The 15,493-nt window shown below is 43.3% G+C and overlaps 1 protein-coding gene across 1 annotated transcript; it reads left to right on the top strand.

The window, feature by feature from the left end:
• Window positions 1-1,023: 1,023 nt before the first annotated feature.
• Window positions 1,024-12,812, top strand: LOC141073448 (guanylate-binding protein 1-like). The gene is made up of 13 exons (XM_073560672.1): window positions 1,024-1,194; window positions 2,424-2,622; window positions 3,008-3,138; window positions 3,210-3,319; window positions 3,815-4,011; window positions 4,783-5,031; window positions 5,424-5,701; window positions 6,481-6,693; window positions 6,945-7,026; window positions 7,197-7,532; window positions 8,457-8,580; window positions 9,708-9,781; window positions 12,076-12,812. Exons 1-13 carry the CDS (start codon window positions 1,135-1,137, stop codon window positions 12,348-12,350), a joined length of 2,328 nt encoding a protein of 775 aa, XP_073416773.1. The 5' UTR covers window positions 1,024-1,134; the 3' UTR covers window positions 12,351-12,812.
• The last annotated feature ends 2,681 nt before the right edge of the window (window positions 12,813-15,493 follow it).

Genomic DNA, 15,493 nt, shown 5'->3' with positions numbered 1-15,493 from the left:
GCAGTTTTTCAGGGTACACTTGTTATAGTACGGACGCCGGGGGGTAGCCCAATCAGCCATTACAGTACTCACTGTGCTGGAGGCTGCTTCATCCCTGGTACGTTGCTCATCCCTACTGGGGTTCAAAGGACTGGAGGCAGAGGCTAGAACAACTTTTAGTAGTTCAAATTTATTTTCCTCAGGACACAGCACATTCAACACACCTTTAGGACTCTTGACACGGTACCAACAATACATCTTCTACAGCAGCACTTAAGGTAGCTTCTTCAGCTACACTGGAGTCGACCACAGAATGACAACGGAACGAGGTGCCCGGTGAAAACGGCACTTCAACCTCTCTTCCTACGACCGACTTCAGCCCACGAAGGTACCCGTCTACTAGGTCGTCCACCCCTTTTGGTTATCCTGTCTGTGCACTCGGCTGGTGGGCCACTCGACTAAAATATCAGCTCTCTAACTCTAGCTGTCACCTCCACAGTGACTCTTCCACTGGCTTCTATCTCTTATCAGCTCCCAGTCTCAGGCTGATGTCTCCCCAGTGACTCTCCCACTGACTGCTGCTGTAGGCACCACACTCTTCTTCTCTAATAAGGATGGCTGAGGGACTCCGCTTCACACCCTTTGTGTCACCTAGGCTTCTCAGGAGCAGTGCCCTCTGACTAGTACCAAGGCTACCCCCGGCTGAACTGAACTAATCCAGGAAATCTGTCTCCACTCAGTTCCCGGTTATCCACTCCTCTAATGTCCTCCTAGGGGCCCCAATATGAATGTGCACTGTGCCCCCATCTTGTGTCCATTCTCTATAACTACTCTATCTTCATCTAATACACATCTATTACACAATATGGCAGTGGAAACATATACACAGATAAGTCCATATAACACAATCAAGCAGGTCAATCCTAAAAGCAAACAGTGGTAACAATATCTGCAGGGCTAGGCCCTGGCACCTCCTTACATAGTAACGGGTCAGATTAGGAATGGTGTGACATGAACTCCACCCTCTTGTTGGTTTCCTCTGATACTTATGTTTTCTAGTTTTATGACTCTGATCTTCCCTTTCACTTTCATTTTCTTTTAATTCAAGAAGGAAACTTCTTCATTCTTCACTCAACATTTATTATTATACTCTGTATGAACCTGGAGGGGAACCCTGCTGAATCCAGAAGCAGGAGAACACGTGGAGTCACCAAGGTGAGAACTTACTCGCATTATCGACAGGGACTTTAATAACTGGAGTCAGAATAATAGGGGCATCCTGGTGTCCGCTGCTCTGGGCTGAAGGCCGCTGGGGGGGCGTATAGGAGACCCAAGGTGCAGCAGGAAATATTGCTGATATATAGAACTGTGCAAAAGTTACACAGGTTTGGAAACAATGCTGAAGAGCAAGAAACTTTCAAAATAGAAGAGTTAATAGTTTTTTTTTAACTATTGTGCTCTATAGAGAGACCTGGATTTTTCTCCTGTAACTTAGAAGCTTTGGTATGAACACAATGGGCCTCAAAACCTGCAAAACGGCGCGCTGTGGTTTAGTGGCTCGGAATGTAGTGTTTTCTTTTTTTGGATAACAGTAAATGATACAAAAGTGGGATAAAGTATGATAAAATGTCTCCTCCCAAAAAATGCAAAGGGTTCCACTATAAGGAAAGCTTCCCTGTCCACATCCTTATGACAACTCTTCCTGCCGCTGATCTCTGCAAGCTTCGTGATCACACTCAATAACCACTAATCAGGTCTTAGATATTAGACGCCTGTCGGAATTATGAAGATTGGGTTCTGATTGGTCATTATTGGGTTCGGTGTCCCTCTGATAATACTGAGCCGGCAGTTTCTCTGGTGTGGAACATTGTGGACATTATATTATAGATCCAGTCGAGTCAAGCAGATTGATATATAGGTTTGTGGAACAGAAATTAATATATTCACCAAAATCCTTCCTCTTTCTGTGTTTCAGAGTCCAGTAGGTGGCACCAACCACAGGGAAATCTGTCAGTCACTGGGTAGGACCGCCAACTGGACTCTCGATACAATAACGAGCAGGAATTAAAGTAAAAAATATGTTACAGAAATCGTAGTGAAGGGTTGATTTGTGTTTGGTTCCCATTAAAAGGGTCGGCTTGGTCTGAACAATTGATGACCTATTGTAAGATTAGTCATTAGTATGAGATGGGGGTTCGAAATGAAGCCCCTCTACAAATCAGCTGAAGCCTCTTTGGCCCCACCACCCATTCACTTGAATAAAAGCTGATCTGGAGAGTCCAGCAGCTGCCACTAACAACCTACGAGGCCGGTCTGTTACCCTCCATATATCCAGAAACCAGAGAATATTTCCGCTGATCCTCACCTCACTATTAACCCTGGGACTGAAGGACGATCAGTTTTATTGTGTAATATTTATCAATGTTTGAGCCCAAAATTTGCAGATCATCATGTCTGATATCCAGAAGATTTCCAAACCCATATGTCTGGTGGAGAATCCTGAAAACAAGCAATTTTCTATAAATCAAGAAGCCAAGAAAGTTCTGGAGAACATTCTGCAGCCACTGGTTGTGGTGTCCATTGTTGGACCATACCGGTCTGGGAAATCGTATCTGCTAAACAAACTCTCAGGAGACTCGGAAGGTGAGAGGAGGATGGACATCACATGGATATGGACCATATCTTTGGCCACCATGGGAGGGGAGGTTTGAGATGTTCTCATCTAACTTAGCCATGGGGCCTGTTTGGTCTACGAATAAATTTAAAAAAATCAGAATGATCACATGGTCTGAGTCCCCCTGTGTCCACTGATAAGTAGTACCATATAATATATAATGAGAAGTAGTCCCTGTTTTGTACAGGAGCTGGGATGCCATGGCTTATCATTCAGGACATGGAGTAGATTAATTTGGATATTTGTATCAGTTTTAAATTTTAATTGTAATATAAGACAACGAGGATCAAAGAAAACCAGGAAATGAAGGGAGGAAAAGCTTGGATATTCTTTTTCACCCTTCTCCATCTACAGGTGGCTTCTCTTTGGGGCATACATTAAGTGCAAATACCAAAGGCATCTGGATGCGTTGTGTCCCTCACCCTAAGAAAAGTGGTCACATCCTCATCCTGCTGGACACAGAAGGTATCGGAGATGTGGGGAAGGTAAGTAAAGAGCATGTTCTACCAGGGAACCTTTTCTGGAATCTTCAGAATGTTGACACAATGTATTTCAGGCCAACCTGCAGAATGACCGCATGATCCTGTCACTGGCCATGCTCATGAGTAGTGCCGTCATCTATAACAGCAAAACTGCTATCGACCAAAGTGCTGTGGAGAAACTGTAGTATCCTTTGGGGTGTAAGATCATGATGGTTGGGCGTGAAGATATAATGTATGCAAAATCAGACGAAATCTACATTGTAAGACATTGATACCTCATATACACCCTGCGTAATGTAAGCTGGACCTCCCAATAGCACGCAGTTAATGGGTCTGGGCTTCAGTGTAAGGTAAGGCAGTAGGGCCTCTGCTTGGAGAACATCACTTATGACCACCTGAATTTAGTGCTTACCTCTGATGGTGTTGATCTGGTACTGCTGTATGTATTGGTGTCCCATGGTGGCCATCGGCTGCTGCTTTCCAGGAATGGAGGACTTCAATGGCCAGTTGAGGACTCAAGAGTAGAAATACTTTTCCCCAAACATGGTTTTTGACACATGTAGTATCTATGTCTATACAGTAAAATCCATTCTTTCAAGAGATGTTACCCTCTAATTTTGCATAAATAATATAATCTCAATTTTTTTCCTAAAGTCCTCCTTAAACCAAAATCACTCAGCTCCATGACTGGAACTCACCGGCTCATCACAGAGAAGGCTTCTAAACAGGAGGGACAAGATGCCCAGACAGACAGCGAGGATCATATGCGACCACATTTAGTTTGGGCCCTACGAGACGCCACCCTCAAACTAGAGCTTAAGGGTCAAACAGTCAGTGCCGATGAATACCTGGAAAACTCTCTGCGGGAAATAACTCGTATGTCAAACCTCTGACATGTTACTCAGCTACTAGTGATGGGCGAATCTAATGAATTTTCTGGTTTCATCAAATTTTGCCAGGAAATTTCATTGCCATTTCACTGTACTCAAAAGCCCCCAGAAACACGAGTATGACACTATTCTCTTTTTCTCACACACTACTTTTCTTAACTGCTGTGCTGTCACACTATCTGTACAGTTTCTTCAGTGTTTTATGGCTTTCTCTTCCTATCTTTATGGCTAAGCTGTGAGCTCTGATGTTCTCTCACTATCCAGACTCACGATAAAATGGCTCCTGCGTTCCCTGCCTTTGCTTTTATGCAGGCTCTAATAGTCCCTTATAATTAGTGGTGCTATAACATACTGTATGATATAGCCGGAATATATTATGGAAGAACCCATGCTCCCGAAGTCATTTGAGCCTTATCTGTCTGTTGCAGTCTCAGAATGTGTACAATAATGGTGATTTGCCTAAAGAAAATTGCAGATTGTTTTCATTTGTTAGATTCAGGGAATTCCTCAAAAATTTCTCGCAAATTAAAATTGTAGCAAATTGATTTCCTCATTTCTGCCTGCAACAATCAACAATTTCCCATCCCAATTCTCCTGACCATCTGTAGAAAGAACCATGAAGCAAGGTGCTGCTGTGGATGACGGTTCTCCTCTTTGTTCACTCCTGGTTCGGACTACGATGCTTTTCAGAAAGGAATGTTGGCTGTGTATGAAATTCCTTTGTTCTTACTGTTGTTTTCAACTTCCTTTATTTCAGCTGTAAAAACTCCAAGGACACAAGACCAAAATAAAGCCCGAAAGACCATCCAAAATTTTTTTCCCAAGAGAAAGTGCTTCGTTTTTGACTTCCCATCATCAGACAAAGAGATTCTGAGTGCAATAGACCAAGTCTCTGAGATGAAGCTTCAATCAGAATTTGTAGATCAGACCAAAAATTTCTGTCAATTTATTTTCGATGAGATTCCAGAAAAAACACTAAAAGGAGGAATTGCCCTCACAGGATCCAGTAAGTCTGATGTTGTCTCAACCGAGGGGTGACTGATAGGTGCAGAAATAAATCCATCATCATTGGTAGTAATTGGATCATTGCTTGTAGATCGATTTCGTCCCATGTTGGTTCTTTCGGTCTCTAAGTATTTTGTCCATTGTGGTTACACCAAAGTGGAGAAGGAGATGGTCCTCCTGATTTGGTAGAATTTGACCTCCAAGAACTTTGACCATTTTGCTATAGATCTGTACAGTGATCCCAGCGAGCTGATTCTTATTAACAATGTTCTGTGTGTAACCATTTGGTTATGTGATAATATACTTATGTTTATAAAAGATCCGTAGGTCCTACTTTAATCTACATTGAGAAAATTGACCTGTATAGATAAGTGTCCTCTCTTTTCCTTACAGGATTCGCGTACCTTCTCCAGTCATACATTAATGTTGTCACAAGACCTGACAGCGTTTTTCTAGAAAGTTCTGTTTCAGACATGTTTACTCATGAAAACATAAAAGTTATGAACAGTTCTATTAAGATTTATGAGGACAAGATATCTTCCCAACATGTGAACAGCCAACAAGAATTCCAGCAGCTCCATGAGGCCGCAGTGGACGAGGCCACACAAGAATTTAAAAAGTTGTATCTCAGACATGAAAAGAGCCGGGAAGAATATTTGTATGATCTCAAGGTAGAGAATCATCCTTCTTCAGTGGTACCTAACTCCATTCATGGTGGCCCATGCGACTTTTGGTTATTCCCATATTGTTGTTGAGGCTGTCGAACCTTAGGTGATGGTGGCCAACTGCTCAGAAAAAGCCGACATTGGGCTTCTCCAAAGTTAAACATTGCTTACATGGTACATGAATAACGCAAAGAATACCTCTCTTCTCCAGTACAGACCCTGCACCTCTGGTGTGATGCCTGTCAGCCAATATTCCAATAACTTAGAAACTCTTACAGTCAACCATAATTGCCCAAAAGTTAGAATCAGACAAAGCTGGGACGTTGTCCGGTCAGACATAACTACGTTAGGGGAGATACTTTGTAACTGGCGTAGACGGAAGTCAAAGCCCACATAGACCTGGAGAGAGATCTCAGAATAGATAGATCCAGCACGTCTTCCAGCAGAACAATGTGAGCCGCTCATAAATTCTAATAAATTGTTAATTTTCTCATGGGTTCCATGTTTTACGCTTGGCATATTATACCTGATACAATGATGAATTAAAGGTGGTGTTCACTATTCTACATGCCGACTGGATTGCCCCAAGATGTATAAGAAAATATTACAATACTTATTTACCTCCCAGAATGGCACCTTTCCTCTGATGTCGGTATTCTGTCCTTCAGCAATCACTTCACATTATGTTATGTCACATGATGAGCCTCGGGATGAAGCAGAATGCATTGTCTAACAGTGGACAACCCCTTTAAGCGAAATGTTTTTGCTTTTAATTTTTTGACCAGGACGATTTACTGAAGAGAAAAGATGAAACCTTGAAAGTGTTTGAGGAGTCTTCTGTGCACAGATGTAACGATATCCTAGGACGGGTAAAAACTAAGCTAGACCAAAATCTGAAGAAGAACAAATATCACGTCCCCGGAGGACACAAGGCTTTTATTACTGACAAGACTGCCATCATAGAGGAGTATAACCAGGAACAAGACAAAGGGGTCAAGGTACAGCCGAGGGTCCTCCTGGCTTGTCTTTACATTTGATTTCTTCTCTTTTCCATGGATGTCTTCAGAGCGTAGCATGGTGGCTTGGTGGTTTTTATAAGAACGGAAGTCAAGGCTTCCATTCAACACTATATGGAGTTTATATATTCTCTCTCTACTTTGATTTGTGCACTTCTTCAAGCAGATGTCATGTTTTCAGATTTCTTATACATATAACATTTTAAGCTAAAATTTCCTCTTTTTTTTAAAAGGCTGAAGACGTCCTCCAAGACTTTCTGAATTTATTAGAACCTATAGAAGAAGGCATCTTAAAGACTGACAAAGATTTGTCGGGTGAGGAACCGTTCCTTTGAAACCTCCTGAAACGTCTTCTGCCTCCTCACTCTTTGGTTGGTGACTTTCACACTCGGCACATCAAGTCGACCTCTAAAGTAAATCATTCTATAGTAATCTCACATCACAACTTTCATCCTGATCATTTTTCATTTTCCCTTTCTAATCAGATGCAAAGTCCAAGATATTCAAAGTGACTGATCCAAGAAATATTAATCAACTCCAGCAGTATGTACAGGGATACCGGTTACCTCAAGGGTCCTTCAATCGTGTTGTCATCCAGCTCTTTGGTTTTGCCGGCCATGGGAAGTCCTCCTTCGTAAATTCCTGCCTGTTTACCATGAGCAATGACGCATTTCATGACTATGCAGGGGAAGGTACATCCCAGGGAGGGAAGACCATGGACCGGAGAGGGTACAAGCTCACCAACAGTATTACTATTGTCGACAACAGAGGCCTTTCTAAGATGGACTCTGCTCAAGAATGGGAGGTTTACGCTCAACTTTGTAAGTGTTTTCCTACTACTACGCAAACTAAGAAAAATCTAAAAGCTCTAAAAATCATATAGAAAGAACCTCCCAGCCTTTATGAAGTATCCTCTTTGGTCAGAATATATGTTGTCACTGCTGTCTTGTAACTTTCTGAGAAATTCAATATCAGGCAAAATGTTTCTAGGCTGAAACTACCATTAATCTAGGAATTACCTTGTTGGAAACCCAAAGATCTTCACACTTCATAACCGGCTGTAAATATTGAATCTCCTCTAGGCAGCTGCTATTGATTGAGGTGTGTCATTGATTGATTGTGTCATTGAGGTGGTTAGCCTCAGTGATGTGAGCCCAGAAAAGCAGGCACCAACGCAGTTAGTGCTGAGAGGTATTTTAATGAGTTTGGATTCTCGGTCCAGGCTTTAGGAATGGCCAAAAGAGCTGGGTGGGACTGACTGTTCCTATGTTCTCCTATCTAGGCTTTTCAGCCTGTATTTATGGTAGCTGAGTTGCCTCATTTGCTATTCTGTGTGTGGGAGGAGGGAAGGACCTTGTGGCTTTGGTTAATCTCTGCCAGAGATACAGAGGGGATTTGAATCTGTTCTGCAGAGCCTGAACTGCCCTATATTGGCTGGTGAAGGAGCTGTTTATTTTCTCTTATACCTTTGTGCCCAGAAGAGGCTGTTTTTGTTTTTGTAAAAACTGAAGTTTTATGAAACCAAAACTTGTTTGGACCAGAGACATTGCGAATAAACCAACATATTGACCAAAATGGGCCATTCTGCATGTTAGGTAGAAAAGGCAAATGAGCCATTGTGCAGGAGAACGTCAGATTTACTTTACACTGTCAACTGGATGGATAAAACATGAATTGTAGACTTTTCCCAAAACTTGTATTTGTTTCTACAGTGTAAAATTAGCTGATTATTTTCTTATTTTAAGGTAATTGTGTGCCTCTGAATGAAGTTGTGTCCTGGGAGAGGAGCCAAAATGATCGTTTCCAACTGGTGACAAAAAGAATCACAGAAGGCTGCACCGATGTGATCGTGCCGGTCCTGGTTTACAGGTATCAGTGGAATGTAGAGTTGGGTAATGAGACTGGCAGTTTCCAGGTCCAGTGGCCATTTCAATAGTCCGTGGCACTGGGCCAGCATGCTGCGTACCTTTATTTTTTTGTGACTTCCCGATGCCTTTTCTGATCAGTAGGCTACCATGACCCTGTTACATTACGACACGGCTCGTACAGGACATCATGATGACCTAATAATCAGAAGAGGTGTAAGAGATGTCACAGGTAGCAGAAGGTTTGCAGGACTCAGGTCTGGTGGCCATGGACTATCGATGTGGCTACTGGACCAGGGTCCTACCAATGTTTTTGATCAACTGTTTCGAAATGCAAAAAAAACAAAAATCAAGTTGAGCAAAGAAGGGAGTGGAGAAGACAAACAATGCTGAGGAAAAGAAAAGGGAAAAGAAGGAATATAGGGAAATGAAAGAGAGGAGTCGGGGGGGAAAAAATATAGACGCAGAAGTAAAAAGAGATGGAAAGAGAAGAGGATGGAGGGCGATGACCTAACGTCCTACAGAAAGTCTTGATGTAGACTAAATACAGGGAAATCCAACTATAAACTTCTCCAGAGATTCCATGGAAAAGACTTGGGAGGCAATTCATCAAAGTATTTATTTTTTACATTTCAAACCTGCCTACCACTTGAAAAAGTAATAAAATAGACATGGAAGGGATGACGCCAAACACTGCTCAACGGATTCACTACCATCTACATGAGAAATTGATGCTTACTGGTGGTGCATGGGCACTCACCTAAATATCAGGTAAGTTTCACAAACATTTAGGAACTGGAGAAATCTCTGCACCTCCGAGTCTCAGATAGGTCACCTGAGCTGTCAATCAAAGCACCGATAGCTCAGCGCAGGATAGGATGACAGAGCTGTCCATCACTGAGTCCCAGACTCACAGAGCGGAGGAGTCATCACACTCCCTTGTGACTTTGATGCCTACACGTCTTACAAGTTTTGTGATCCAATCCTCGTTCTTTCTCTGAGGCTTCACAATTTGTTAATAATTATTTGGATGATGCATCCTAAGTTTTGTCATAAACGTCTTTTGCTGGAAATCACCATTTATTCTTTGTTGGTAATGTTTTCTAACATTTTGTCCGTTTTTCAATACAGTTCACAACAAACCCTCAGTGACGAGGATTACAGGAACATCAGTGAATTCCTGAAACAAGCCCAAAAACTCACAGGTAATAATCATAAGGTTACAGTACATCATGGACCTCAGGTCTCTTCCCAGATAATTCCACCTAATGTTTCTTTTCTATTTCGTTGCCCCACAATGCGTTCCAGGCAATTATATCAGTTTACTTTCCATACGAAGTAAAAATGTGTGCTGGAATAATAAGAGCTTTGACACGAGGTACCAATAAATATCAGAAAAGCTGTTGGCCGCACAAGGTCATTTAGTCAACTTCTGCTTCCACCAAACACAGAAAAGCACAGTTTGGCCAGGCCTATGTGCGACATGCCACTGCTAGCTGCTCTCAGGCTCCTCTGTCCTCTCCAATGTTCTTTGTCCTTGTCTCCTCAGTACACCTTGGTCCCTCTTCTCGACTCTCCTATCCCCTGTAGACACCTTTGTTCCCTACAGACTCCTCTTTCTTCTCCATACGCCTCTGTCTCCTTCCTCCACACTCTTCCATTTATCTCTTCCAGACTTCTCTGTCCTTTTCAGACATCTCTGTCTTCTTCAGACACCCTTTTTCCATCCAGACATCCAGATTCCTGTTTTCTCTGGATTCCACTGTGTCTTCCAAACTCCTCTTTGTCCTCTTTCTTGACTCTTCTGCTCCTTCTCACTCCTTTATCTCCTCCCTCTTGACCCTTCTGTTCACCATCAGACTCCTTTGTCACCACTCCAGATTCCTTTATAGTCTTCAGACCCTTCTTTCTGCCTCCAGTCTCTTTTGTCGTCCTCCAGAGCTTCCCGTCCTCCTTTAGACTGCTTTTTTCTTCCCCAAGTCCAATCTGTCTGTTTTGAACTTCTCTGTTCCTGCTAGACATATCTATCTCCCTCAAATGTCTGTCTATTCTGTCACACCCCTCTTCCCTTCACCTCCAGGCTCCTCTGTCTACTACAGATTCCTTTGTCCTCTCAGTCCGCTCCTACTTCTCTTTCCCATCTAGACATCTCCATCGCTTCCATACTCCTATATCCTCATCCTTTTCTCTGTCTTCCCTGCGCTCCCGTCCTCTGTATGCTCTTCTATTCTTTCCAGACTTCCCTGTCTCCTCCATATCCCTCTGTGCCCTCTCACTAGACTTCTCTTTGTGCTACTTATTTATCTGTCTCTTCCATTCTCCAATGTCTCCTCTCTCCAGACTCTTATGACCACCTCCAGACTCTTTTCTTACCCTTCCAGAATACTCTGTTTCTCTTCACACCCCTTTTTCCCCTTCAGACTTATTTCTCCTTTTCCAGACCTCATCTGCCTTCCTCAGACTATATTGCTTTTGCTAGACACCTCTATCAACACCAGACACCTTTTTTTCCACTCCAGACTCATCTGTCTCCTTCAGACATCTGCAGTATTCCTTTCTCAGTCCTCCAGACTCCTCTGTCCCCTCCAGACTAAACTGTCTCCTCCATACCTCTGTGTCTCCTCCGTCCAGACTCCTCCAGACTAAACTGTCTCCTCCATACCTCTGTGTCTCCTCCGTCCAGACTCCTCCAGACTAATCTGTCTCCTCCATACCTCTGCGTCACTTTTGTCCAGACTCCTGTCTCCTCCAGGCTGCTCTTTCCTCCTTTAGACCCCTTTGTCTCCTCCAACTGCTCTGTCCTTCATAATCACTATTTCCTTCAGATCCTTCTCTTCCTCAAGACTCTTCTGTTGCCTCCAGACTAATCTGTCTCCCCCATATCTTGATCTCCTCTGTCCAGACTCCTTCAGACTCCTCTGTCCCCTCCAGACTAATCTGTCTCCCCCATATCTTGGTCTCCTCTGTCCAGACTCCTTCAGACTCCTCTGTCCCCTCCAGACTAATCTGTCTCCCCCATATCTTGGTCTCCTCTGTCCAGACTCCTCCAGACTCCTCTGTCCCCTCCAGACTAATCTGTCTCCTCCATACCTCTGCGTCACTTTCGTCCAGACTCCTCCGTCTCCTCCAGGCTGCTCTTTCCTCCTTTAGACCCCTTTGTCTCCTCCAACTGCTCTGTCCTTCATAATCACTATTTCCTCCAGATCCTTCTCTTCCTCAAGACATCTCTGTCGCCTCCAGACTAATCTGTCTCCCCCATACCTCTGTGTCTCCTCCGTCCAGACTCCTCTTTCACCCCCAGACTCATTTGGCAGATTCCCTAATGGATTGGACATTTGGATTTGAACTATTCATCCTTATTTCCCCCCCCCACATCTTCAGTTTAGAGCTGTGAGAGCCCCATGTACATTACATTGTTGGCCGGGCCTGCTGGAATCGATGTGTCCATGTGATACGTTGACCTTAGCAGTAGTAATAACCTTGTGCTTAATATTGCCAGGAATCCTGCCCTTCATTGTCCTAACCAGAAGCATCATGGAGAAATCTGCCCTGAAGGACGCGTTTTTTGGAATGGGAATGGAGAGTGTTCACTGCTTAGAAAACTACATCCTCTCTGATAAATTGTCTCTCCCGAATAAGCACCGCAGAATCCTCAAGATTCTCCATGAAATCCTGGAATCTGTCGATTTCCATATAAAAAACGTATCACAATTTCAAAAACAACGTCAGGAATGGCTGAGTTTTCTTCTGAAGAAAGCGGGGACAATGCAATAAAGGCAGACGGAGGTGTCCTTCTAGATGTCCTCCTGTCCTGATAAATGGTTGTCACTGGAGGGTATGACCTCTATGGTTCAATCTTTTTAATACATTTTTCTTTTTTTTTTTATTATCTATGGTAATTTATAATTTGACACATTTACATTGTTAAAATAAGGAAGTGAATCCAAGATGCGTGGGATAAAAAGATTCACGAGAAGCCCATCGGGCCACCGTTGGCCAGACGAGTATTACTCTATCGGCCAAGTTACTGCTCTACCGAGCTTCATTGTATCATCTCTATGGTGACTCTTATCCTCATGACGGCGCTTAAACTGGAGTTAGAATTATTCCAAGAGCTTCATCCATCACCATAGAAATGTGAATAAACGTTTCCTTCCTTGTCTTTGTCGTCTATTCAAAGGCTTTATTAGTGGAATAACGTAAGCAGCAAATTAAAACATTGTTTTTGTTCTTACACTTTTATTTTCTTCATTTTTTTTTAAATTTGTGAACCCAATTTTATAAAAATATCCCAAAAAGGAAAAATAAAAAAAAAATAGAAAAAAAGACACAGAGACCAAAGGGCACCGAGAAAATAAACTCATATCGTTAAAACCGTGTTGTTTTCCCTGTCATGGTGGAGACGTTACACAGAGAGTGACGTTGTGTAGGAAGTTTTCTTTTTATCAAAGATCAAAACCGTCAGATATATATGTAGTAGAAATCTTATCATAGGCCCGGAGACATAGACGAAGCGGAGCTGGATAATGGAGTCTTGGATGTGATGGACGTTCAGCGTCTTCCGATAGAACTTTGTGTCCATTTGAGAATATCTTGAAGATTGTGGCCCCTATTAATGGCTTATTGCTTCTTCTCCTCTACGCTCTCTTATCTCAGCTCATAGTCCAAGGGTACAATTAGTGTGAACGTGTAATAGACCACACCTAACATGCGGAGCATGGACCCAGTGATCGATGGCGGTCCTCATGGAAAACCGGACACCCGCACATATCATGCACTCATAATTAGGCACACGTTGTATCATCACATCTGAGCCCATATCACGCACATAAATCCTGCCGCACTCATCCATGCATAATGGTCGCAAAGTGTCTCTCAAGCCTCAGATGTCTCCGTGCTCCTTGTGATGCCATGTAGTGCCGCAACGCGATGTGTCACGACATCTGAGACCTGGGGACACCAACTAAAGGATAAAGATAACGTCCAGCAGGGGCCGCTGAGGACTGGATGTTTGGTAGTGGTGGCAGCGGCAGGACAGCTGAGTGTCAGCAATTGTTTTTATTCCTTTTGCAGTTAAGTTCTGCCTCAGAAGATTCACTTATAACAAAAAGACACAAATAATACACTCGTGGCTCAGTGGTTAGCACTGTACTATGTATAGGGGAGCACGGTGGCTCAGTGATTAGCATTTGGATGGGTTTCCTCCGAGTTCTCTGGTTTCCTTCCACAATCCAAATACTGATGGGGGATGAATATTGAGGGCCCCGATGGGGATAGTCCAGATAATGTCTGTACAGCGCTGTGGAATTATTGGCGCTATATAAGTGAGTAGAATAAATAGATACATATTATCTATATTATATAATTGTATATCACTGCATTATATCCTCATAGGTAGATATGTGTCATACTCACAGATGCTTATTAAAATGAATGTACTTAGTGCATAGAAAGGCCAATTCATGGGAGCCCATCAGCCACGACAAGGAGACTTTCCTACAGGGAACTGTGGTGCCCCTGAGGCTTCAGTCGCCACAGAGGTACTGCACCTTGCCAGAGGTGTAGTATCCCACCATTCAGTTAAGGTGGAGGCTCCCAACCACACTTCAACACCTGCACCCCTCAGCACACAAGAGTGTAGCAAATTCACATTGCGGCATGCTGCTAAGAGGATAGCAGAACCCCTCTGGTGATTCCCTACTTGGAAACACTAGACGTGCTGGGAGGCGGGTGGAGAGTAAGAATACACAAAGAGCGGGAAGAGTTAGGATTGGTAGAGTAAGTGAGTAAGTGAGTGTAAGGTTGAGTAAGGTATAATGTACAGTAGATATGTTTCTGGAACATTCCAGAATATCCCTTTGTCATGTAGATGCCTTCCCCCACACCAGTGTCTTCCTGCATGCAGCTGTGAAATCTGAGATCGAGCATTTCCTCTCGAAAGCCCTCCCCTCTCCTTGCTCATGCCAGGACAGGAAGTCCTTTGTCTCTAGACATGTGCTGGGATCAAAATGAGAAGTATTAAAACAAGCTGCATTGCAAAAACCATACACAGCAGAGATATAACAATCATATTTTTGTGATCTGAGTGGACCCAGCTTCGCTACGGTGGCTTTTGCGAAGTTCTCAGACTTCCAGAAACTGAGATATGGATTGCTCCCAAATGGAGTGTCCTATCTCGTGCATTCTTGATGTTTTCTTGATGGGTTCATTACACTGGGAAACATGATACCCCTGGTGAGTTCATACAAGCTTCCCCCATTAAGATATGATTATCATAAGTTTTAGTAAGATTCCTACTTAGATAATAAGGGGGGTGGAACCTCCCCAGCCGGCCCCTTTTGCTGAGGTCACACAGCCAAGACCATAAGGGAATGCGAGGGGACAATGAGCCAGAGGAGCTACGGAGTCTGTGTTGACAAGAACCCCAGATGAGTGGGGACGTTTGGTTAAGCTGCCCATCCCCCACCCAGCCACATGGTTTGCCTAAAGAATCATACGCAACTGTAAGTGTACTTTCTGCTCTTTCATCATTTTGTTTTATATTTGTAACTGTACATATTTGATGTCTCAATTTTATAGCAACTTTTATCTGTATAATCACTGCCCTCTTGGGAACAAATGATAAAAAGCTATTAGACTGTCTCCGTGCTCTAAGAAACGAACTATACGCCTTGTTTAGATAATCGCTACTAATTACAGGGTTTTGCCGCAGACCCTCTTAATTAACTCTTTGATCAAGTAAACCGGGGATGGTGGCAGCGTGGTGTGTCGGTTGGTCAGGCTAGCTGGCAGTACAGAAGGGTCTTATAATTCTGAATGAGGGGCTGCGGCCACAGCATTGATAATTCCTTTACTGCAGTAGCCTAATTACCCGCGCACAACAAGCAGCCCGTCCGGCGACTAATTATCCTAGGTGC

This window comes from Dendrobates tinctorius, unplaced genomic scaffold (genome assembly GCF_039654945.1).
Source record: "Dendrobates tinctorius isolate UK_male_01 unplaced genomic scaffold, ASM3965494v1 ptg000301l, whole genome shotgun sequence".
Classification (NCBI taxonomy): Eukaryota; Metazoa; Chordata; class Amphibia; order Anura; family Dendrobatidae; genus Dendrobates; species Dendrobates tinctorius.
This window is presented reverse-complemented; position numbering and strand designations above follow the sequence as displayed.

Bases quoted from the DNA above. Each gene is read 5' to 3' on its own strand.
- LOC141073448 (XM_073560672.1), top strand. From the start codon at position 1,135: ATGAACCTGGAGGGGAACCCTGCTGAATCCAGAAGCAGGAGAACACGT. The intron at 2,623-3,007 runs GTGAGAGGAGGA...CTCCATCTACAG, and splicing joins ACTCTCAGGAGACTCGGAAG to GTGGCTTCTCTTTGGGGCAT. The intron at 3,320-3,814 runs GTATCCTTTGGG...AAAATCACTCAG, and splicing joins AGTGCTGTGGAGAAACTGTA to CTCCATGACTGGAACTCACC.